Source organism: Microtus ochrogaster, linkage group LG7_11 (genome assembly GCF_000317375.1).
Source record: "Microtus ochrogaster isolate Prairie Vole_2 linkage group LG7_11, MicOch1.0, whole genome shotgun sequence".
NCBI lineage: Eukaryota > Metazoa > Chordata > Mammalia > Rodentia > Cricetidae > Microtus > Microtus ochrogaster.
In genome coordinates this window covers 9,383,763-9,409,527 of record NC_022032.1, presented here as the reverse complement: position 1 = coordinate 9,409,527, position 25,765 = coordinate 9,383,763, and the positions used below count along the sequence as shown (strand labels likewise).

Here is a 25,765-nt window from a genome sequence, read left to right as displayed (position 1 = left end):
CTGTATTCAGAATGTGGTTGACATGCCCGGTGACACTTTATTGGAGAAAACTGTTTTTTTCTTTCCCAGTAGTATCAATTGCAAAGAATTTTTTGGTTGGGGTGCAGGGATTTTGTCCTAATTGAACCTCTGCCATTCTTGTGCACGCTATCACACAGTCTCTGGGAGTTCCCATGTGCATCAGCCTTGTGATGGAAGACAGTGTTTGTATGTCCTTTTATTGTAGAATTTAGACCATTAATGCTGAGTTATCAATCAATGGACAGTTTTTTTTAAAATTTTTTTTATTATTTTGTGGTTATATACTGTTTTGGTATTATTCCTTGCATTTTCTTGGGTGTAGCTAACCTTTTTAGACTAAAGTTTTTCTTCTAGTGTTCTCTGTAGTGGTGGATTCATAGATAGATATGCTTAATATTGGTTTTATTATGGATTTTTTTCTCCATCTACTGTGGTTGATAGTTTTGTTGGGTATAGTAGTCTGGGCTGGCATTTGTGGTCTTTTGGAGCTTATAGAACATCTGTCCAGGTCCTTTCTGGCTTTCAAAGTCTCCATTGAAGTCAGGTGTTATTTTAATGGCTCTGCCTTTATATGTTATTTGATCTTTTCCCCTGACAGCCTTCAATATCCTTTCTTTCTTTTGTCTGCTTGGTATTTCAATTATGTGCTGTGGGGAAATTCTTTTCCAGTCCTTTCTATTTAAGTTTCTGTATGCTTCTTATATTTTGTTATACATTTTTCTTTCTTGAGATTGGAGAAAATTTCTTATATGATTTTGTTAAAATATTTTTTGTGCATTTTTTTCTCATTCATCTATATTTATTTATTTATTTTTTGCAAGTTTGGTCTTTTCATAGTATCCCACGATTCCTGGATGTCTTGTGCCTGGATCTTTTTAGATTTAACATTTGACTGAACTGTCATATCTTTGCCTTGTTTTCAGGACCTGAATTTCTTTCTTCCATGTCTTTTGATCTGTTGGTGAGGCTTACCTCTGATGTTTTTCATTTTTATTTTGGGTTTTCTCTGATGATTCTATTTCTTTGTTAAATTCTAATTTTATTTCTTAAATTTTTTTTTCATGCAGTGTTTGTATTTCATGTACTGTTTCTTTTAAGGCATTTGTTTATATCCTCTTTAAGGTCCTTGAATAATTCATAATTGCTGTTTTGAAGTTCTTCTCTTATGCTTTAGCTAAGTTGCCTTTCTTGGTTCCTATTGTATTGGAGTTACTGGCTTCTGGAGGAGTCATGTTATCTTGGCTGTTTACATTTGTGGGTTTTTTTTTTGTTTTGTCTTGGTATCTAGGCTTCTGAGTTTATGGTGTTAGACATGTTTCTTAGTGTAAATATCTCTTTGTTGGGTGGGTGTTCTGTTTTTTTGTTGCCTATTCTGGGTCTTAGCCAAGTTTGGTAACTGTGGGATCCCTAGTAGAGATTGTTCCTTGAAGTTAGCAGGTATCACACAGCAATGGAAAGAGGCTAGAAAGAAAGGCTGGCCTGAAAGTCAAATAGGCAGGCAAAGAACTAGGGCCTAAGGGCCACACCAAGAGGCAGAGTCTTAAGGGGATGAAGGTGGGCTGAGGGCTCCTGGCTACAGCAGGACTAAGAGTAAGTCTGGAGAGATATAATGGAGGACAGGAAGGATAATAAAGATTGCTTCTAGCTTAGTGTGGCTGCGGCAGTCCTTTGTATTGTGGTTCTGAGGTTTGACGGTTGCCACACTGAACTGAGATGGGCTAGAAGGAAAGGTTGAAAGGGTTTGGGAAATGACTGAAGGACTCTGGGTCCACCATGAAACACTTTTCCCCCAGAAATTTGTTATCTTTTCTTGTGTGTTTAGTTCAGAATTCAATGAAATAGTTTTTACTTTGTTGTTGTTGTTGTGGCCATGTCTTATTGATGTACTTTATATTTTATTAAATTAATTATCTAAAAGAAAAAGAAACAGCTGACATAAATAACTTTGGGACCAAACTACTGACTCTTAGTGAATGTGCGAGATGACTGCTAGGATCAGAAGTACCTAATTAGACCGGCAAGTAGACTGCTAATCCTAATCTCATGTGGCCATGGGGAGATGAACAGCTTTGGATCAGTGGGTCTTCTTTGTAAGCTTTTGTTTAGCAAGAACCTTTAAAGCTTGTCTTTATGGTTTATAAAATGAAGCTTGAATAATGTTTCTTGAATTTTCTAGGGTTCCTATACTATTGAAGAATATTTCAGAAAACCTGTGTTCCTTGAGAAAGGTGCTATTTGGCTCTGCAAACACCGACACTGAACTGAAGCAGGTCGGTGGTTCTAACCTAAAGTCATCAGAGGATTCGGCTGCTGTGGGAGAACAAGAGGAACAAGTTGGAGACCGTGGGACTTTTCATAAAATTAAAGAAGAGGCATGGGATCCAGAGTTTGAAAGTCTAGTGAAACACAGTGAAGTCGATATGCTTAGAAATAAAGTGAAGCAAGAAGAAGGTGGCTTTGAAGATGAAGCAGAAGACAAGCTCCCGGAAGGTGATATGGAAAGAACTTGTTTGATGTCAGATACTTCAGAATATGAACTTCAAATTTTGAAACAGCAGACTGAAGGAACAAAATGTAATGATGTTCCTCACCAACCTTCTGAGGTACTAAATCGAGAGGGAATAATATATCCATCAATGGCTGGCTTACTTTGTTGTATAAATGCACACAGAGCACATGCTTTAGGCTTTGTGGTGTGCATAGTGTCTGTTGCAACTGCTCAGTTCTGCTGTTGGATTGAAAAATAACCATAGACACTTGCAAAGAGCTGTGCACCTTCTGTGCTTCAATAAAACTTTACTTACAAACACAAACCAAGGGCCACCTTAACTCGTGAGACCCACTTAGTACAATAAATACCATTGCATAGTTTAAAGAGTTTGTATTGTCAAGAGAACATTTGTTGGAATTGCTGCTTGCTGCTTTACACTTTCTTTTCTTTTCTTTTTCTTCTTTTTTTTCATAACAGGTAATAGCTTTTTGGTGGATTCTTCCTAAATGTCTAGTCATCCAAATTTGATTTGGGGTTTTTTCCTACAAGTGGAAAGTATTTGCGAGGGTGGAAGGTGGAAGGGTGATTTATTTTACAGGCATCTTTACTGTCCCCTGGAGAGTCAATGAGCTCTTGTTTCTTTCCTAATTTTCACTAGCTTACAAATTACTGGAGACATTCAGAATCTATAGAGTTTTGCAATTTTTTGCAATAACAAATATTATTTTAGATTTTGATGTGATTTTATAGAATTATATCTCCTAATTTCATTATAGAAATGGAAACCCAATCTTAGTTATATTAATTGGGTTTTATATTTTCTTCTTGTTTCTGTTGAGCATGTAAATTTTTTTAAAGATTTATTTATTATGTGGACAACATTCTGCCTCCATGTATGCCCACACGCCAGAGGAGGGCACCAGATCTCATTACAGATGGTTGTGAGCCACCATGTGGTTGCTGGGAACTGAACTCAGGACCTCTGTAAGAGCAGCCAGTGCTCTTAACCACTGAGCCATCTCTCCAGCCCCCAGGCATGTAAATGTTTTAAAAATTTCAAAATAATTTTATTCTAACCACTTGTGAGCCAGATTCTCTTTAGAAAATACTGACTTTGGCTGACATCTGCCTTATTCTAATTCTGTAGAAAAATTTCACTTTAATATTTTTATATACTAGAGAGTTATGGTCATGAGTTTGATTTGACTAATACTTTTATGTCAATTATTGCCATTTTATTATTTAAATTAGTAGCATTATTTTTTATTTAAGACTCTATTTAGAAAGCAATAAAACCTTTCTCAGTTAAAAACATATTTTAATATCTTTAATAGCTTTAAATTATCATATTAATTAAGACTATTTTCTTTTTCCCATTTCCAAATTAAATATTCAGCATTTGGGGAGTTATTTCTCCTTGATTTCTTTGTGTGTGTGTGTGTGTGTGTGTGTGTGTGTGTGTGTGTGTGTATGAGGTAGGGGGAGGATTCACATCTTTTTAGACATCTGATTTTTTGGGATTGCCAATATTGTAAATTCTTCATTTCCAAACACCAGCAACAGACCAAGTAAATAATATATCTGGTACTTTTTCAAATAGACTAATGCTGATTTATTTAAAAATAATATAATTATTATATATTAGTCTTTGGTATTTTTAAGTCAATATATCAAAGAACTATTAATTTTCTTCGTTTGTACAAAGTTTTTCAACATTGTGTAGTTTTGTGTATTCAGTAGATGGAGAGACTCAGTTTGACATTGATTGACCTTAGAACTTGCACTTTTATTCTTATTTTGAGTGTAGATTTTATTTCATATCTATTTATTTAACTTGCCTATCTTTTTAACCATGCAGCCTCTTTCTTTTTGGTTGTATTTGAAAAGTCCCTCTTCTTCCTCTCCCTTTCCTTTGTCTCTCATCCTGTAAAGATATAATTATGCTTTATACATTTGCCTATTAAAGGAGAGGAGGATGGTAAATACTTCTAGTGAATATGACAGAGGGTATAGAATTAGTTATACAGAAAATTAATCTTTGAAATGCTTTTTTTAAAAAGCACTTATCTCCCGCTGATGATGAAAAGGATTCCTCTTATGTAATTGAAAGTGATGAAGATTTGGAAATGGAGATGCTTAAGGTATGTTTGAACTTAAGAAGAAAATTACTCCAAGTTTTTTCGAAAGAGCATTTACATAACTAAAATGTTTTCATTTCTCAATCAGATACTGTCATAATGAATTCATACCCATAATTTAATATTAGACAATATTTTTTGCAGTTTATATTTCCTAATATATAAATAGTGTCTTAGGTATAATGTCATGAGTTGTCACGTATGCTCTGTGTTCCTTCTGTGTCTCTGGAATCTGAACAGTGACCAAGCACTTCAGCATGAAATTGGTTTCTTGTTCTTTGTGTACTTGCCACATTTTAGATGTTCTATTTTTACTAATTGAATCATTTACAGTTCCTGGTTTCTCTGACTATGGGATTTTAATACTGGTTACATGTAATTTTATAATGGTTGTTTACTTTGTTGTGTTATCAAAGCTGAAGTATAAATTTGTGCGTTTTCTGTCCCTTACTAAACCTCCAGTTTACCAAGTGTCATGAATGATATATGAACAGGAGAAACCAGGCTTAGAGAAAAGGGAAAGGCACAGTTTAGTTAAATGAAGTGACAAAGAAAGAAAGAAAGAAAGAAAGAAAGGAAGAAAGAAAGAAAGAAGAAAAGAAAGAGAAAAAAGAAAGAAAGAAGGAAAGGAAAAAGAAAGAAATGAAAGTATGCTTTCTTATCTATCAGTTTTATTTTGATTTTTCTTTTTATGAAATGATGGTGATTTTCTAGTTCTTTAGTTTTGAATCCTAGTAGTGGCAATCACAGAGATAATAAAGTTATGAATTCTAATTAGCTTACAGATTGGAATCCTCCCTTTCTGTTGATGCCTAGTGCTCCCATCAGAGTTCCCCACAGAGCCTGGCTCCATCATCCCCTTTTCTGGTTATCCTTTCTCGGGTGCATTCTGTCCAAGTGCTGCAGAACATGCTACTCATGGGCATCTGTAATATTTTATACATTAAGTAACCTCTGCTCTCCAAATATAGTGGTAGAGTTAACGAAGCAGAATTACCTGGGCTTTTTTCATTTTCCTTTTATAGGATTGAAATATACTTTTAAAGCCATTCTTAAAGCCAAATTAAAAAAGAAGCCTCATAAAAAGTGAAGATAAGAACTTTGATTAAATTAATCATCTAATTTACTTCTTAGTAAAAAGTTTCATATATAAAGTAATTTCAAATGTACTAATGCTTTTGAAATGGGGAGAAAATATGTCAAATAAAGAACTTTATTTTACATAAAGAGTATTTCGCTACTTAAATTATTTGAATCTTTTTTTTTTCGGACAATTCCAAAGCACATTTATTGCTTGCTTGTAATCTAAAAATGTGACTGACATGTAATATAGAGAAACATTATAAAAATAGCATTAAAATTTGTATTTTACCTCTTGGGAATCTAAAACATTGAAGTTCAATAAGGAAAACTGTTTAAATTATGCAAATTTAAAATTTATGATAGATTTCCCAGGACAGTTCATTATATGCTATTAATGAACCTTGTTTATGCTGGCCGTGTTCCATCCTGGCCTTATGCCTTGGAGCCATTCTCTAGCACGTATTTATAGAGGAGCACACATGTTCTTTTGTGCTGTTGCTTGCACATCTGCCAGTTCTCAACAAAATTGTAGGCTTTGTTAATAACACTCTTTTTGTGCTCAGTAAAAAGATACGGTATTGTCAGTGTTTTGCTTTTACAATTTCTTTTAAACTTTCAGTCTTTAGAAAACCTGAATAGTGACATGGTGGAGCCAACTCATTCTAGATGGTTGGAAATGGAAAGCCGTCAGAGTCTTCCTCCCGAGGGGGAAGATGAAGACAGGAGTGAAGCCATCGAGGAGCAGTGGCGGGAGGAGGGTAAGAGTAGACTGGAAGCTTCTCATCTCTCACTGACTTCAGGTTTCCTGCCGGGGTTTCAGTGATTTGAGTTAACAGCTTGGTGGCATGTAGTTACTTACTAGGTCAATAAGGCAGCCCTTTAATTCTTTGGTACTCTTGTCTCTCAGGAAACTGGTGAAGGGAACCTTTCATCCTTCAGTTATAGGCTTGGTTTTGTCCTAGTGACAGTGGTGAAGTGGTTTACCAGCTGCTTATATTGAATACCACTGAGAACCATCTGGTTATATGCAGTCTGTCCCCAGGAGCTGTTGTCAAGCAGGAGCCACACCAGGGAACTTTCTCACAGCAAAGGAGGCACCACTGAGTGTGCAAATGGGGCAATTCTCATTTAAGTGTAAATAATCACAGTTTGTCAACTTGTAGAGTCTTCTCAACAAGTAGAACTCTCAATATACTCAGACTGTATTATTGTTGAAAACGTTGAAACTTCAAGACATTTTGTAGGTAGAAGGTATTCATAAATATATCGATAAAGTATTTTCCTCTGCTTTCTTTAATAAATGCAACCATCTGTATGATTTTTCTTTTGAGAGTTGTTAAAGATGTGAGATAATACTTTTCATATGTTTAGTGATAGCTTACTTAGAGTCTGTGTGGGGCTTTGCATCTAAGGATGAACAGCGGTGGGCACTTTGGCAGAGCTAACGTAGTCATGGTGCGGCGCAATTAAAAGTTTTGACCAAAGATTTAAGTAGCTATATTTACCTAACTAAATTGGATAAATAACTAAATTAGATCAAGGTAACTAAATTTAGGTAACTAGATTTAGTTTTAGACAACTTAAATGAAGATTTGACTTTTTTATATACTTAATTTGGGATACTAATATAATTTATATTACCATGAATTGAAAATTGTTTTTAATATGAAATTTCTGTTGGCATATTGGTTGCTTTGGTTTGGTTCACTCTAGATGCTAGATCTTGCAAGTGTACCTAATTAGAAAACAATGGGCATTTTCTCCCCAGAGTTGGTAAAGTATGACTCATAAGAACAATTATGATACTTTAATGGTAGTGAAAGGACTTTACTGGTGTTCTGACCGATACCTAGATGATCAAACTTGATTAGAATGGAAAGAAATTTGCATGTTACCTGTCACTGTGTTCTTTATAAAAAGCCAATGAAATGAAAATTTTCTTCCTCTTATATGATATATTTGTTTTTTGAAAATAAATATCAGTTTTATTGTTTTACTTATTTTTAAGACCACTTATTGCCGGAACCCAGTGCAAAGCAAATTAATTGCCTCAAGACCTACTTCGGCCATTCCAGTTTTAAACCGTGAGTGTGATCTCAATTAATTACATTATGTGCTTAACTTCTTTTTTACCAAGATAAAAGTAAATAATCTATTTCATAGTAACAGCCTAATTTTACTGCAGTTATACGTGTCAAATGTATATCATATGTGACACCAAAGTTATTTGAAGTATTAATTACAGAAGTTTCTTTGTTCTTTTAATAAGAAAGGAAACATTGTTTTTTCCTTAACTGGGTGGTTCTATGTAGAGGCTACATAGTAAGAAATAAGTTTTCTCTCATTGCTGATTTACCTCTTATTAAGTATAAAATTGGAGAGAATATCTTTCCTGTTTTCTGCAGGTGTCCCATAGCACCCTGTCCTAAGTCTCTAGGAGACCAATCTGAGGGACAGTGGTTTTTTTCCTGTTTTAACATATACAAATGCTTGTGTTCCATCACTGTGAAGAGACGCCATGACCACGGCAACTCTTATACAGGAAAATGTTTAATTGGGGTTGGCTTATTGTTGAGAGGCTTAGTTCATTATTGCCATATCAGGAAGCATGGTGGCATGTAGGTAGATATAGTGCTGGTTATGTAGTTGAGAGTTGACTACATCTGGGTCGGTAGGCAGCAGGAAGAGCGAGTAAGCCACTGGTCTTGGCTTGAGCTTCTGAAACCTCAAAGCCCATCCCCCAGTAACATACTTCCTCCAACAAGGCCACACCTATTTCAACTAATCCTTTCAAATAATGCCACTCCCTATGAGCCTATGGGCTCCATTTTCATCCAAACCACAAGGGCCCATTAAAAACTAGAAAAGTGAGATGATTAAAAGTGAGATTAGTAACAAGTAAATTTGAATAAGTCCAGTAAGAAAGTAAAAAATCTAGATTGAGTTTTGAGTATTTAAAATAGAATCCATTAAAGCATTTCTTCCTTTTTTTTTTTAATTTTGTTTTTTTTAAATTAAAATATATCCTATGTACAGAAGGACACAAATAGATGTACAGAGAAGTAAGCTCTGATAACTCAGCATGCTGGTAGAGACAGCACTCAAATAAGAATAGGTTGTCATCTGCATGAGCAGAAGGTCTCATCTCCAGTAGACGCCCCTTGAAATCTCCTTGACACAGGCTCCTCATTTCACAGCTACAGAAGTCCTCTCACGTACTCTGCAATACTGGTCCTCTTGGTCTATGGTGTGAGGCTGGGGGTTGATTTTAGCCCTTAGCTACATGGCAGCTCCTCGTTATTCAGTCAGTCTGAATGAGAGTGTGATCAAATGGTGTTTTTTGGTCTAAAAGTCCTAGGATTTGCACATAGTTACATAGGAAGCTCAAAAAAGTCAGAAAGAGTTGACTAGAGAGCAGAAGTTAAATAGATCTAACATTGGATTGTTAGTGATAAAGCATTTTGCTTTTTACTTTCCAGGGTTCAGTGGAAAGTCATTCATTCTGTATTAGAAGAAAGAAGAGATAATGTTGTTGTCATGGCAACTGGTAAGTTACATTTAAAGTAAATAATTTAATCATTAAAAATCATAAAGGCGTTTTTAATCTTTCACAAACTTAAATATAGGAGAGAGTGAACATGGCAAAGATTTTATATTTATGCATGGTTACCTTATAAGTATTTATTCTGTTATATAAGCTGTAAGAAGAAAGCAAAACACGAAGAGATTATTTTTATCTTGTGTATTATTTTTATAAAGGTTATGGGAAGAGTTTATGCTTCCAGTACCCACCTGTTTATGCAGGCAAGATTGGCATTGTTATTTCACCTCTTATTTCTTTAATGGAAGACCAAGTTCTCCAGCTTGAGTAAGTAATGGTTTCATTGCTACAACATTGCTTTTGATAAGCAAGCAAGCACATTTTAAGACTGGACTTTACTATTCAGACTAAGCTGGCCTCAAAGCCCCCATTCTTCTCAGCTCAGTGCCCCATTGCCTAGCTTTTTCCCTTTATTTGTTTGTTTATTGAGATAGAGTCTTGCTGTTCATAGTTGAGGATGCTGTCCTTTTGCATTGCCCTGTAACCATTGGGCACACAGAGCATGTCCTACCACACATAGCTGCATTTATTAGTAGCAAGTGAAGTGTTAGTGGATGAGTTTATGTCCCTTCTTGAGTTCTCTGATTCAAGGCTACCAGACTGCCCTGATCATGTTTTAAAAAGATTTGTTGCTTTATGGTAGTTTACTATGGCTTTTTGAGAATTTTTCTTTTGTTTTGCTGTCTGGGCTTTTTAGCTTTATGTGAGTTGTATTAAAAGTATATAATACTTTTAAAACTATGCTTTTATTAGTTCTTTGAAAATTCTATGCATGTTTTGATTATATTCACCCCTCCTCTAACCCTGAAGTTTACTTTTTAATCTATGAAAGACCTTTCAATTTCTTCTTGAAAAATTTGCATTAAAAAGTTGCCTTCTCATTAGGCTCTTGAAGGAATATATCAAGTTATCAAGACATGAAAAGAAAGAATATTAGAAAGAAGATGAATATATATTATTACATCTCTTCTTTGAGAATGAAATTAGTGTTTGTAATATATGTATTGATGCAGAGTATTTGTGTCTTTTTATAGACTGTCCAACATTCCAGCCTGTTTACTTGGATCAGCACAATCAAAAAATGTTCTAGGAGATATTAAATTGTGAGTAATTTATATGATTTCAGGTCACATTGTAAGAGGTTTATAGTGTAAGAGAATTTTGTGTACATTTTTATTTAAGGTATGAGTAAATTGTAACATATTTATATTTCCCCTTCCTTTTTTTTCTTCTAAACCTGCCTATATACCCCTCTTCTGCTCTTTCACATGTATAACTTCCCCACTAATTGTAATTGCATGTGTGTGTGTGTGTGTGTGTGTGTGTGTGTGTGTGTGTGTATGTATGTATACACAAAAAGTTTACAAAGACTTGATCATCTAGCTTGGGCATTTTGAGGGGGCAGGGACTGTACTGTTAGATATCAGAATCTGGCTTGTAATACAACCTTTGTGGCGAATACTCCCTGACAGGAATTACTGCGTTTTATTTTGATGAGTTGAGATAAATTAAAGAACTTGCACTTGTGACTGTGTGTGTATAACATTCCTTTGTCACATATTTTGATTTTAATATGTTGCTCTTGCCTTGATTGCTGTCTTTATTGGGGTGTTTCCTTTTCTGTTTCTGTTTCGGTTTGTCTTTACAGAGGCAAATACAGGATCATATACATGACTCCAGAATTCTGTTCTGGTAACTTGGGCCTACTCCAGCAACTTGACTCTAATACTGGTAAGTAACAACCTAGGACTTTTGTGAATACAAAGTAAACCCATGGATGAGACTAGATTCAGTAAGGTTGGTTTCAAACGTTTGCTCCTCTAGGAACTCTCTGATCCATTTTGGGGTTGCCCCATTTTATAGTACCCTATAACTCCTCATTCCATCGTGGTGGACTCCAGGGTTAGTGTTATAACTGTGTACATGCATGTATGTATCGCTTGTTACACTATAAACTCTTTAGAGACAAATATATCGTTCTTCATTTCTGTTTTCTTAGTATAGGATTTGGCACTTTCATGTTTTTGTTTGTTTGGTGGTGGTTAGGTTCAGCTGAGAATTCCAAGGAAGACGAATGATATCCATATTTGAAATCTTCATTTGAATTTTATCCAGTTTGTAGGATCTTTTTGAAGAAGGAGGTATTAAGTAATTTCATATAGGCTGTGTTTTCAGTATTGTTCTGTGCTGGCTAGTTTTATGTCCACTTAGCACAGGCTAGAGTCATCAGAGGGGAGGGAACCCCAAATGGGAAAATGCCTTCTTTGGATGTAGGCAAGTCTATAGAGCATTTTCTTAATTAGTGATTGTTGTGGGGAGGGCCCAGCTCACTGTGAATGGGGCCCACTATTTTAAGGACCTATGCTATCAAAGTGTGCCTACACAATCTATTTTGCCTGTAATGGAAAAAATTGAGATGTATCCTATTAAACTATAAAAGTTCTTTAGAGCACTTCATTGTGTATTAAGCCCAATTACCTTATAAATCAATTTTATAGTTATATGTAGTCGGAAGTTTCTGTCCCACCTGGTCCTGTAACCGTTAGTCCCCAATAAACACACAGAGGTTTATATTTATTACAAACTGTTTGACCTATTAGCTCAGGCTTATTATTAGCTAGCTCTTCCAACTTAAATTAACCCATAATTCTTATCTATTTTAGTCATGTGGCTTGGTACTTTTTCTCAGTAAGTCATTCTTATCTTGCTTCCATTGTGTCTGGCTGATGACTACATCTCTGCCTTTCCTCTTTCCAGAATTCTCCTAGTCTGGTTGCTCCACCTATACGTTCTGCCTGGCTACTGGCCAATCAGTGTTTTATTAAACCAATACAAATGACAGATATTTACAGTGTACAAGGACATTATCTCACAGAAGTTATATCTAAAAAATTGGTATCCATGACTGGTATTCTGAGTATATTTTATTCCACCTTAGTACTTGTTTCAGTTTTATGATTATGTTAAATGAATAATTATTGTAAGTTAATCAACATTAAATGCTTTTTACAAGTAGTTAGAACTTTTTACTTTTTAACTTTTTATGCTGGGTAGATTGTGAATACTGCAGAGCTGAGGGTATAGCTCAGTGATAGTGTTTGCCTAGCATGCTCTCTGAGTTCACACCTCATTATGTTTAACTTTTGTTTGTTTATTTGTTTTTGGAGACAGAGATCTCTCCAAGTGCTGGGATTAAAGTCATGTGCCACCATTACACGGCATGTTTATTTTTTTTAAATTAATTTTTATTCTGTGTGTTGGAGTGCGTGTGTAGTCAGAGGATAACTTGCAAGAGAAGGGGAGATGCCCCTTTCCTTCAGCCATGCTGGTTGCAGACATTACAAACTTGGGTTATTAGGTTTGAAGGGAAGGGTTTTCACACACTGAGGCCTCTTGTTCTCCCCAGACATTATATGCTTTGTTTATTGTGGTTTTCTTTTTCTTTTTTCTTTTTTTTTTTAAAAGAAGGAAGCATTTTCTAGGTATGGAAGTGCAATCTCAGTTCCTGGAGACTGATTCAGAAAGGTCACGAGTTTGAGGATAGTCTGAGCTCCCTTTTGTTTTAAAAACAAAAACAAGCAAGCAAATAAAACACACCCAAAAGTGTGGATAAATATTTTCATCATCAGAGTGAAGTTTTTTGCTTTTAATGGATGGAAATGTTTTCTTTGGGTGATTTAGTAAAAGGATTAGGACAAATGAAAATTATTTTTGAAATATTTCCTTTAGGCTTTTCTTGCAGGAAATTGTAAAATGCCTACAAAATGAATGTACCCAGGATATTATTTGTACAGTAGTCTGACATTTAAGTAATCAGATTTGTCATTTTTAGGTAAATGTTAAATTTTTTTTAAGGAGTCTGGATCTATAACAGAAATGGCAAACATACTTTTATAAGGGAGTTTTTCCCAGCTGCACTTGTAATTGTCTTTTAACTTTGGAAATGAGGCTTAAGTGACAGGTATCCTTAAATGAAATATGTATAGGACCTGGGAAGACACTTGAACTTTTGCATTCCAAGTGAATGTTAGCCAAAGCTTAACTAACTGAACTAACTATGCACTCCAAAGTTCAACCCCATTAAACAGCTTGTCAGATCTGTATCTAAAGGCTTCTAATGCATTTAACTTAAAATCTAGTTATTTTAATTCCTAAAGTGAAAATAAGTGTGTGAGTAACACTGGAATTTTCCCAACACTCATTGGTATTGCATACATATGTATTATATATATAAATACTCACACATATATACAAAGTGAAGAAGCATACACATGTGCACACACTCAGGACTTCATTGTAGCTCATAATCTTAATGACTCGCCAGTCTTTCTTTTATCTCCTCTTAAGAACTGTGAAATCTTTGATGTCAAATGTATCTTGGTTATTTAGAAAAAGGTTAATTTAATAATTCTTTTAGACAGGGTCTCGTATAGCTCAGACAAATCTTGAACTCTCTTATTGGCTGTAGACGGCCTTGAACCCCTGACGCTGGAATGTGCTGCTCGTGCTGCCACATTGGCTCGTAAAAAAGGCTTTCGATCATAATGGCCATGTATAACAATGTAGTATAGTTTTATTGAGCTCCAATTGGTGCCAGGCCTTATCTGCGTATTTTATGTGACTGTTCTATCTTCATCTTAGAGTAGAATAGTAAGAAGTGTTACGTGCTATTACTTCCTACTGTGTGTTATTTTAATTTAGGATGATGGTGATGATGACGACGGTATGTGTGTATGTGTGAGTGTGCGTGCATGTACAGATACCAGATTGTGCTTGTAGAGGTCAGAGTACAATTGGGAGTCAGTTCTTTCTGTCCACTGTGGGTTCTGAGGGTTGAACTCAATTTGTCAGGCTTTCAAGACCTTTGCCCACTAAGCTATTGCAGCAGTTTTGTGGAAACTGAGGACTGGAAAGATTTATAACTTGCTCAGTGCTTTGTGCACAGCCAGTCTGATTGTGGAGCACACGTTTGTAGTCATCTCCCTGATAGAACATAATAGCAAATAGCAGTATTAATTTGGTAATTAATGGTAAGGCATTACTAGTCAATACTTTGAAATACCTGAAGATGTTTTGATAGGCACTATTGATCTTGTTTTAGTGTATGGTATGGGGCAGAGGGGAGAGTTATATTTCTTGTTACCTACTTTGTACACAATGGGATTTAGCTCTTTTCATTCCATTTTATGTTCGACAGTGTGGATGTCGTCATGTCTTCATGCACTAGCCTTTCAGAGGAACTTCCTGCAATATGATATGTGCTCGATCATGGATAATGATGCACTTAATCTCAATAGAAATGTGCTGACTATTTATCTCTCTTGATAGCTAATCTATGAGATAAGATTAACATTATTGCCAAAGAGAAATGAACAGTTCTTTTGAGCAGACATGGTTGCAGATCGTTTATAAGTGATAATTGTGGAACAGAGCAATAGGAAGCAGTTCTTGTCTTTAAGGACTAGTGGTGAAGTACAGTATGTTGGTAGAATTAATATATAAACCTTCCTTTATTCCGTTGCCTTTTATTCATTTTTCTTCTTCCCTCCTATTATGAGTTTTGATATTATCTGGTATCATTTATGCTTCTTATGTGTGTATGTGTGCCAAACACTTTGATTTGGGTTATACTTTCTATAAGGCATAAATTCTAATAGAAAAAAGCAATATTGACTTAGATAGTGTTTTTTTTTCCTATTGAACCTTATTTTTCCATGTATATTTTCTTTTTGTAGGGATCACACTTATTGCTGTGGATGAGGCTCACTGTATTTCTGAGTGGGGCCATGACTTTAGAAGTTCATTCAGGACCCTGGGGTCTCTTAAGACAGCGCTCCCACTGGTAAGCTTTACCTGATCCGATTATCCCACCCCCATCCTAGGTGAGCCCAGCGTTACTGTCCGGAAGTGCTTTTCAGAACTGGGTAATGTCTGAACAGCTAAAGACTGCTCTATGAAAGAGAAGGTGTCAGATGTAAGCAGGAGAATTTCTTTATGTGTTTAAATTCTAACATTGGCTTCCTTTGGAGGTTGGCATGTATCCTCTTAAGGATGCTCTCTGACTGGAATGTGCAGCCTTTGACATTGAGCTATTCCATTGTCATCTGTGAAATTCACTCTCAAGAACCATAAACTTGTGTTAAGAAAACAAAAATGATCCACAAAACTATCTCAGTGTTTGTTTTGTGCTGTGTTACATTCCTAGCTGTTAGAGCGCAGGTTGGATACTCCTCCCTGGGACAAGAGTTGGCAAACAAGTTTTGAAAATATCAGTTAAAAATGGCAGTTATTACTCCTTAGTGACAGGAACACAGTTCCAAGAACCCCATTGGGTGCCTGGGTCTACCCCCTTGTTATTAATTAGGCATAGTGGAAGAATTTAAAAAATGAATAGCAATGATGATATACTGTAATAAAAATGCCCACATCATTATTCTTGACCATGAGGATCATTCTTAAGTAGAATAAGGGGTACCCAGCCACAGTGCTTCCTACCTTGACTGTTTGTCTGGTAACTGAGATGTTAGTACATGGCTAGCTGGTGAGGGACATGAATCATGTGGGTCTTCTGGACTTGGAGAGAACAGAGTGACAACATTGGAAGCACAGTGCAAATGCCATCATGTTCCTCAGAGTGGTGAAGAGCTTAAGACATGAATTCTCTCCACTTAATGTGTCTAGACTATGGTTCACCAGAGGACTCTGAACCATGCAAAGCCAGTGTGTAGGAGAGGACAGGTGTGTAGTGTGGCTCTGACATATACTTCTCTCATTTTCTTTTTTTAAACGCTCCACAAAACTGTAGTTTTGCTCTGTGTTCTTCACTAGTGGCCAGTGTAAAATGAGCTGTGTACTATATCATCCTAGCCATCAGTTTGTAGAAAACGTTTCGGTTGTTTCCTGGATTTGGGATATTGTGAATGGCGGTACTGTGAACATTTGTTCACAGCGAAGTCCTTCAGTAGGTCAATGATTACATAGCTTGTGTATATAAAGTTTTAGTTTTCTGGGGGAAATGTCAGGGTTGTGGGTCCTGGGTCCTATGGAAGGTCCTTGTTTCATTTTTAGAAAGATCCACAGTACTTCTTTCGAGAATGGCTACAGTGATTTGTATCCATCTACCCCAGGAGTATATGGACAATAATTTTTTCTCATTATTGCGCCGTTTTGTCTTACTACTATGTATTATTTTAGTAGTTATGATAGGAGTGGAGTGATAGTTTGTATTTTCAATGTGCATTTTTCTAATAGCTTGTGGTTTTGAAGATCTTATTTTATGTTTCTTCACTGATTTGGTGAAATTCCTAGTTTAATTGGTTTGTGTTTTTAAACTTTTTTTCTGTTAAGGGTGTGTGAGAGAGAGATAGAGCGGAGAGAGAGAAGGGGAGAGGGGAGGGGGAGGGGGAAGAGAGAGTGAGTTTGGATTTATGTTTGCGTGTGTGTGTGTGTGTGTGTGTGTGTGTGTGTGTGTGTGTGTGTGTGGTGTACTCTACAGTGTAGCACCTGCAGAGCCCAGATGTTGATGGTGGTGTCTTCCTCTGTTGCTTTCCACCTTACTTTATTTGAAGCAGAGTCTCTCTCACTATTCAGGGAGATCACCCTTGTGCTAGCAGGCTGGCTGCCAAGTCCTGGGGCTCTTACTGCTCTTGAATACTGGGGTTATAGGTGTGTGCTGTGTCTGGCTTCTGCATGGTGCTGGGGATCTGCACTCAGGTCCCCATGCTCACTGAGCCGTCTGCGCAGCCCTCTGTGAACTTAAAGAATTGTAAAAAACTGTTTATAAATGAGTCTTTGGTCAGATATTTAGCTTGTAAATATTTATAAGTTTTATTTTATCTTTCTTCAGTTTTACATTGTCTTTTATTTTTCAAGACAGGCTTGCTTTGTGTAGTCCTTGTTGTTCTGGAACTCAGTTTATAGTCCAGACTGGTTTTGACCTGCCTCCGCCTCTCAAGTACACTACTATGCCTATCCACATTGTCTTTTATAAAGAAAAAATTATAAATCTGTATGAAAATCAGAGTATTGATTTTTTTTCTTCTTCATGGATTTTGTTCCTCAATCTTAGATCTTGAAATTTTGCTCTTATGGTTTTTCCTAAAATGTGTATGTTTTAATTTAGGTCTAAGAGGGTGCAGAGAAGACATGTCAGGTAAAGAACTTACCATAATACAAGTGTGAATACATAAGCTTGAGTCCGCAGGATCCATATAAAGCGTTGTAGCGTATGTCTACTTGCATGCTGTGACATGTAGAAACAGGACTCCCCCACCCACTGGATGAAAAGTCTGTTTTCTATCTACCCAATTGCCTTAGCCCCTTTGTTGAATATCATTTGAATGTATTTATGTCAGTCTGTTTCTTGCTCTCTAGTCCATTGTGTTAGTTTTGATTGAATAAACAAAGTGACCTATGTTTAGATCCTGGTGACAGAAAGACAGTGCTGCCCCCTGATCACGTTTCACAGTTAAATGGGTTAAACAGAAAGACACTGAACGTTGTCATCCTTTTGATAAGGTTGTCTCACTTTCACTAATCACTAATCTTACATATTAGTAGCAAATTGCTACCTTTTAAAATACTTCTTTTTTTTCTTCTTAGATAAGTTTAATGGTGTCCCCTCCACTTCTTTTTTTTTATTGAGAAAAGAAAAAAGAAAAAAAGTTTCCGCCTCCCCCCAGCCTCCCATTTCCCTCCCCCTCCTCCCACCCTTCTCCCCCTCCCCCTACTCCTCTCTCCCTCCCTCTCCAGTCCAAAGAGCAGTCAGGGTTCCCTGCCCTGTGGAAAGTCCAAGGTCCTCCCCCCTCCGTCCATGTCTAGGAAGGTGAACATCCAAACTGGCTAGGCTCCCACAAAGCCAGAACATGTAGTAGGATCAAAACCCCAAGCCATTGTCCTTGGCTTCTCATCAGCCCTCATTGTTCGCCATGCTCAGAGAGTCCAGTTTTATCCCATGCTTTTTCAGTCACAGTCCTGCTGGCTTTGGTGAGCTCCCAATAGATCAGCCCTACTGTCTCAGTGGGTGGGTGCACCCCTCGTGGTCTTGACTTCCTTGCTCATCTTCTCCCTCCTTCCACTCCTCATTGGGACCTTGGGAGCTCAGACCAGTGTCCAGTGTGGGTCTCTGTCTCTATCTCCATCCATGACCAGATGAAGGTTCTATGGTGATATTCAAGATATTTGTCAGTATTACTATAGGATAGGGTCATTTCAGGTTCCCTATCCTCAGCTGCCCAAGGAACTAACTGGGGACATCGCCTTGGGCTCCTGGGAGCCACTCTAGGTTCAAGTCTCTTGCCAACCCTAAGGTGGCTCCCTTATCTAAGAATTGTGCTTCCGTGCTCTCCTATCCAACCTTCCTTTATCCCAATCATCCTTCTTTTTGTTTGGGCTTCTCATAAAGATTTGATTGAGCAGTAATTAAGTAAACAAAACAAATCATCAACAATAGCAAAAACTTAATGTTCCCACTAGCAGATATAATAGGAAGGAGAATAAAACTGATGTGGTTCAAGGTCTAGGTACATGTCTGGCTTTGGGTCTGGCACTCTTGCCTCAGATGACCTCAGGACCATTTGTCAAGATAGCCATTCTTATCATCATATTTTCAGTTGTCACAGGATAGTACAGTTTCCTGGTTTTCTGGCTTTCCCACCATGCCCTTCTCAAGTCTCTTCTGTTGCTTTGTACTTCTCTGTTATTAAGGTTAGCGTGTCCAGTGCCTCACTCTTTAGACGTCTATCTTTCCTCTGTGTTTTACTTCATGATTGTCTAATATGGCGTACAGATTTAAGTACCATCCGTTGACGGAGAACCCTCACCTGTACATCCCTGTCTTGGATTAATACCACCAAGATGTGCCTGAGTTCCTCTCTGCTTGCCAGCATTTGGTACTGTCACTACATTGTGTAGCCTACTTCTTCTTTCTCTTAGGCAATCCCAGCCTCTTGGTTTCCACCTCCAGTGTTTTTCTGCACAGTAGTCAGTGTGATACTTCTGAGTATCCCTAATAAATTTTTGGCTTCTGTGCAAAGCCCTCTTGTAGCGTTCCATTTCACCAAAAAAGGCAAAAATGGATGGTAACCACATCTCACTGAGTTCTATGTTAGCTGGTCTTTCATTCTCGTGTTCCAGTGGTGGCATCCGATTATTAATGAAATCCGTCACTGGATTAAATCACTGGATCAGGTTAGAGCCGCCATGATCCAGTCACCTCTCAGTAGTTGGGTCTGTTTCACATGGATAAGACTAATTTTGTGTCTAAACTGTAACGAGAGTTTTTCTGTTTCTTTGGGTTTCTGTAAGCAGGGGTAGTACTTGACTTATAACAGTTGGTCAATAATTATTTGGATGAATGAATGAATTCTGGTCAGAAAGCTTGGAATTAGTGAAGTAACTTTCCCACATAGGTAGTTATGAAAGAGTTGGGTATTAAATAGCAGTGCCATAGCGTGCTGTGCTGATTTCAAGACAAATGATCTGAAAGAGGCAAACCTGCAGTAGCGCATAGTCCAGCGAGGGAGCTGAGACAGACATGCAGGAAAGCAGAGGCAATAGAAACAAGTGCTGCATCATGCATAGAATGGTGCAGGTCGTACAGAAAGATGACCACTGCAATAGCACAGCAGCACAAAGGGGGCAAGTGAAGGTGTTTCCATGGTGCATGTTACTAGCCCCTGCTCTGAAGGTTGGAATGGTTTCATGAGATAGAGAGAGCTATGCAGTTGGAAGTCAGGAAGAGTGCTTTTGCTATCCTTCCATAGGCCTTCGATGCTGGGATTGTGTTCAAGGAGGTTTAAATATTTTAAGCAGTTCTTGAATACTCTAAAGGTGGAATTAAATCTTTTATTATGTCTAGCTCTAGACATAATGAGATCATTTTTAGTTCTTCCAGTTATTAAGCAGCATATTCCTTCAGCTGAGAGTCCTGGCAGTTTGTTCCTCAAGTAAGGGCTGAGGATCCTTTTCCCCTTCAAAATGTGTCTCCAACCAGGAGGAAGTGTTTTTGAAGTCCATGAAACACATTGGCTTGTCCCATTACTTTGTCCTAAGGATCCATTAAAAATATGAGCACACAGTAGACACTGAGTAACCAGAACAAGAGAATAAATACCTAAAATCGGTGTGTGATTTACAGTGTGAACTAGTCACTTGATCCAGTTTGGAAGCAGAATAGCCGTATTTTTAACCTTTGTGTCATGAAGTATATGATTAAGATCTGCCTAAATGTATGGTGATATAAGATTAATTTGTATTGTATTACATTGTGTTGCTTATTTTGCCAAAAATTAGTGAAGAGACACTGATTATGGCAGCTTCTATAAAGGAAAAAAATTAATTGGGGCTGGCTTATAGTGCAAAGGTTTAGTTCATTGTTATCATAGCATGAAGCATGGCAGTGTGCAGGCAGACATGCTGCTGGAGAAATAGCTGAGAGTTCTACATCCAGATCAGAAGCAGCAGGAAGAGAGACACTGGGCCTGGCTTGAGCATCTGAAACCTCAAAGCCCACCCCAGTTGACACTCCCTCCATGAAGGCCACTATGAGCCGATGGGGGCATTTTCATTCAAACCACCACACCTGCCTAGCACATTTTGTCTCATTTGTTACTTACAGCTCGATGTGATTGATACTGTGATTACAGCCATTTTACAGAGGAGAGAAACCGCAGTTTAGGGCAATAAACAGCCGAGTCCCACAGCTGAGGCGTGACAAAAGCAGAACTTGAGCTCTAGTACTTGGACCCAGCTTAGACTGTTTCACCAATGTGCCTGCTTTTGTCTGATTTGTATTTGTGATCATTCCCTTACTTTTATAAACATGTTATCCACTCATACATTGTATTCCTTATAAGAGACAGCATGGTCTCTTTTTAATAAAAGCACACCTTGTCTTCTTTTTTTAAAATGGGCTATATTCTCAAAACTTGTATCTTTATCTGCATGTATAGTTAAGAAAGGAGTTTGTTAGTACATTTATAAAGTGTTTGATTAAAAACCTTTATGGTGATAAAGTTTTTTGTACATGTAAGCTAAAAGCGTAAATTCATAGGAAATTGCAATGTTTCCTTTTTTAAATATTAATTAAGGGTTTTTGTTTGTTTTTTGGTTGATTCTCATGGTGTGGCTGGGACCAGACTCCAACCTCGCTGTCCTCCTCCCTCATCCTCCCGAGTGCTAGAATGACAGGCTGTGCCATCACCTATAAGGTCCTCTAGATACTAGTCATTCCTCAGTCTCAGACTCATGTTTGTTAGGGTCTTATATTAGCACAGATATATCCATTTTAATGCTTGATTAAACAAACGAATTTCTTTGAAAACTGGGCTTTCTGTGACTTAGTCACTAGCATATACATTCCCACTGTGTACAGAGAACAGTTTGCTTATTAGTCTGAAATAAATGAAATTAATTTGGGTTACATTTGGAAGTGGTTTCACAAAATTTAATAATAGACAATACAAAAATGATTCCAGTTGCTTGGTTTCATTGAGTTAGTTTCATGTGACTTCAGATTCGTTTTAATTCAATTAAGTTATTTTCATTTTAAGAGTAACTGTTCCTTAGTGGTGAGGACCAAAATTTTCTTAGTTAGTGTTGAGGACCAAAGCCAGGACTTTGCACATGCTAAGCTAGCGCTCTCCCACTGAGCTCCACTTCAGCCATTTAACTGTTCCTCTCTGTGTATGACTGAAAATGAGCTTTATTTTTCTTTTTGGAAACAGGACTTCTCTGTGTAGCTTATGAGCCTGTCTTGGAACTTGGTCTATAGACCAGGCTGACCTTGAACTCACAGAGATCCCCTGCTTCTGCCTGCCCTGCTGAGTGCTGGGATTAAAGGTGTGCTCCAGCTGGCTAAGTTTTATTTTTCTAACCTCACAAAAATTAAGTAATACTTGAAACTTTATCTTAATCTATACTATTTTTACTGGCAATATTTATTTTATATTGACCATTTTTATTTTTATTAATTTATATTGTTCAGAATAATGGGTTTCATTATATCTCCATAACATATTTATGGAACTTTGGTCACACTCATTCTCCAAGAAATTGTATTTTGCTTTAATTTTAAGTCAAATTGTATACATATTTCTTTGCAAATTGGCAAGCTGCACATGCATTTATACTTAGCTACAAGATAAATGCTTAAATTAGTTTGTGAGGCAGTCACAGTATATTTGAGTAATTAATTTTATGAGGATATTGTTTCCTCTATCTCTAACAGGTAAAAAAGCATTTTTAAAGAAAGTTGTATTCTTAGCAATAGAATGACTAATGATATAAAAATAAATTTTAAGACAACCTATTTTTTCTGATAAAGCAATGGTATCATGAATTTCTGAAAGAAATACTAGTTTTTTCTTGTTATCTACTGTGCCTCCTGTCAAGAACTGCTAAACTGAATAGACAATGACTTGGTGTCTCAGGAATCAGTTAGTACAGGTTTCACCTTCTGCATATTCGCTATGTACAGCATGGCACTGACCACTCAGTGAAACCGAAGACAAGTCGTCAAGGCTGTTAAGAGCATTGCTTCTACAGCTGAAAAACCGTATGCCAGTATAATTTGTGATGGAACCTTCATGCCAAACAAAAGATGAGTTATATATAGCTCGGCTGTTAAATTATAACCCCGTTAGGGCTTATGGATTGTTAATTACAGATTATTAAAAAACAAATATAATCTCTGCTTCTATCAGCACTATATTATAGATGGCTAATAAATAGTTTCAATTTAATGGGGCAAGATAAATTGCATTGAAATCTTATGGATTTACTATTTAATTTACTAAGTAGGAGATAATTTTCTCTTTTGAAAACAGTTTTCTTTCTTACTCAGGGCATGTAGGTCAGTGGTAGAGCACTCACATACCATGCCCAGGATCCTGGGTTTCATCCCCAACATGATTAAAAAGAAATAAATATTTAAATAAGGCAATCATGTGAAAGTCTTGGCCATAGTTCCCGTGTTGTCGTGACTGTTGGTCTGTGGGAAGACAGTGAAAATCAATGGGCTTCCTGTCACTTTAAAATCCATTTATATTGTATTTACCCAGGTTCCCGTCATTGCACTCTCTGCTACTGCAAGTTCTTCGATCCGGGAAGATATCATACATTGCTTAAACTTGAAAAACCCTCAGATCACCTGTACTGGATTTGATCGACCAAATCTGTACTTAGAAGTTGGCCGAAAAACAGGGAATATCCTTCAGGATCTAAAGCCATTTCTTGTCCAAAAGTCAAGGTAAAGATCTAATAACAGAAAAAATTCTTCTTAAATAAGTTACTTATTTTTTCCTATTTCTTATTTATATATGTTTAGTGTTTTGCTACTCTAGCATCTCCTTGAATACGTTGTACTATACTTTCCTATTACAGTAAAGGGACAAGTTCTCTTGTCAAAGGCTTCTTTTAAACTGGACATTTCTATAGTTATGTCACTACCTAACCCCTAATCTCTGGTCTTTTTTTTCAGTACACATTATTCTCATTGTCTATGGCTATTTCTTCTTATAGTGACCGTCTTCCTTCTTAAAGATATATTTTTAAAAAGTGCATTCTGTTCTGTCTACTCCGCCTACCTAATTTTCTGTCCTATCAAAGGCCTAGGCAGTTTCTTTATTAACCAATGAAAGTAATACATAGACAAATGACCCTCCTCCATCATTTGGAGTAATATTTTATCTTTAAATCTTATATAATATTTTATGTAAGAATGAAGCTTCACTTACCTCTTAAGTAAGTAAGGACTGATCTACTGTGCTGTCTTTCTAGAGGTCTTTAGATCATACCTTATAAGTTCTAAAAATTAAGTTTTCTTCTAAAAAGAGCCAGATTACTGATTTTAGCTCTAATTTGGGCCAGTCTTGAATGCTAGAATTCTGAGTTCGCACGGTTCATTTCCACGTTTGTTTACAATGTCAGGTTTCCGAGAGCTCCAGTGCTTTCTTCTTGGCCTGCTGACTCCTTAAAGACTTAGTAGAGAGCAAAGATTGTTCAGGATAAATCCCAAACTACCCTGAAGCATACATATAATACACGTGTTTGCCTCCTCTGTCCCCACCCCCTCTGCAGCCATGCCTGGGAATTTGAAGGCCCTACAATCATCTATTGTCCTTCCAGAAAAATGACAGAACAAGTAACTGCCGAACTTGGGAAGCTGAACTTGGCCTGCAGAGCTTACCATGCAGGCTTGAACATTAATAAAAGGAAGGATGTTCATCATTGGTTCCTTAGAGATGAGATTAAGGTATGAGAACCAATTGTCTTTCTCTGATTTTTTTTTTATAGTAAATAGAAGTATCCATCAAATATTTACTCACCAGATTTTTCAAAGCTTCCAGCAGAGCCACACCAGCTACGAGTGTAGTTACTCTGATAAGGTACTCTGATAAGGGTAAAAGTAGATAGTGAACTACACAGTTTAGTGTAAATAACAAATTGTATGTATCTGTTACTGAGCAACACAGAGGAGAAACACTAGCTTTGCCAAAGTAGGTTTTGTCCTGAGAGTGGCTGTGTAGGAGTTGGAAACCGAGGAGAGTCTTAAGTTTGTCAGGTTAATAGAGCGTAGGTAATAAGGGCAAAGGCATTGGCTGTGAACCCCAGGAAGGAGCAGCAGGTGTACAGGTGCTTGCTCCCACCTGACAGCACCCGTTCTTGCCCTTACTCTTTCCAATGGTAGGAACAGCTCTTCTGCTTGGTTATAGATTCTTGTCTACGTTAATAAATAATTTACTACTTCAGGGTAGGGCATTTTGTTGGACACATCTGGTTACTGCCTGTCTCAGTTACTTTTCTGTGCTAAGGTACATGATGAAGGCGACTTACAGAAGAAACAGTTTACTGGGGCTCACAGTTTGAGAGGTTGAGTCTGTGATCATCATGGTGACAAGCATGGCAGCAAGCAGGAAGGCATGTTTCTGGAGCAGTAGCTGAGAGCTTACGTCTTGATCCATAAGCACCAGGCAGGGAGAGCTGACTGGAATGACGTGGGCTTTTGAAATTTCAGGACCTGCTGCAAAGCCTGCCTCCCCCAGTAAAAGCACACCACCTAATTCTTCGCAAACAGTTCTGCCACCATCAATATCCAACATGAATCTGTGAGGACTGTTCTCAGTCAAACCTCACTGCCAATATATAACTTGATTGGAGCATTGATATCTTAAAAGATGGCTTAAAAATCTTCAGTGGTCCTTTCTAATGCAGGAAGTCACTAATTTGAGTCCATCTTAGAAAAAGTAAAGTTTATATCAATAGTGGACATTCTAGTTAAACATTTGGTAGTGTTTGTCTAACTGCTGGCCTTGTAGAATCCTTCCTGGCTGTTAGTCAAAAGCTTCACATATGTTTTGAGACCTTTCCTTTTCTTAACATGGTGAAATACATGTTATCATTTGTGTAAATTGTTGGAGACTCTTAGAATTG

At 37.1% G+C, this 25,765-nt stretch overlaps 1 protein-coding gene across 3 annotated transcripts in view; it reads left to right on the top strand.

Moving 5' to 3' along the window:
- Wrn (Werner syndrome RecQ like helicase) overlaps positions 1-25,765 on the top strand; it is a 96,015-nt gene that overhangs the window by 25,970 nt on the left and 44,280 nt on the right. For all 3 annotated transcript variants that reach the window (XM_026786927.1, XM_005362508.3, XM_026786926.1), the window contains 11 exons: positions 2,198-2,624; positions 4,573-4,653; positions 6,353-6,491; positions 7,742-7,817; positions 9,213-9,280; positions 9,493-9,601; positions 10,369-10,437; positions 10,983-11,065; positions 15,070-15,176; positions 23,395-23,582; positions 24,413-24,587. In XM_026786927.1, the coding sequence (XP_026642728.1) occupies positions 2,198-2,624; positions 4,573-4,653; positions 6,353-6,491; positions 7,742-7,817; positions 9,213-9,280; positions 9,493-9,601; positions 10,369-10,437; positions 10,983-11,065; positions 15,070-15,176; positions 23,395-23,582; positions 24,413-24,587 (1,522 nt within the window). The remainder of the gene's footprint in view (positions 1-2,197; positions 2,625-4,572; positions 4,654-6,352; positions 6,492-7,741; positions 7,818-9,212; positions 9,281-9,492; positions 9,602-10,368; positions 10,438-10,982; positions 11,066-15,069; positions 15,177-23,394; positions 23,583-24,412; positions 24,588-25,765) is intronic.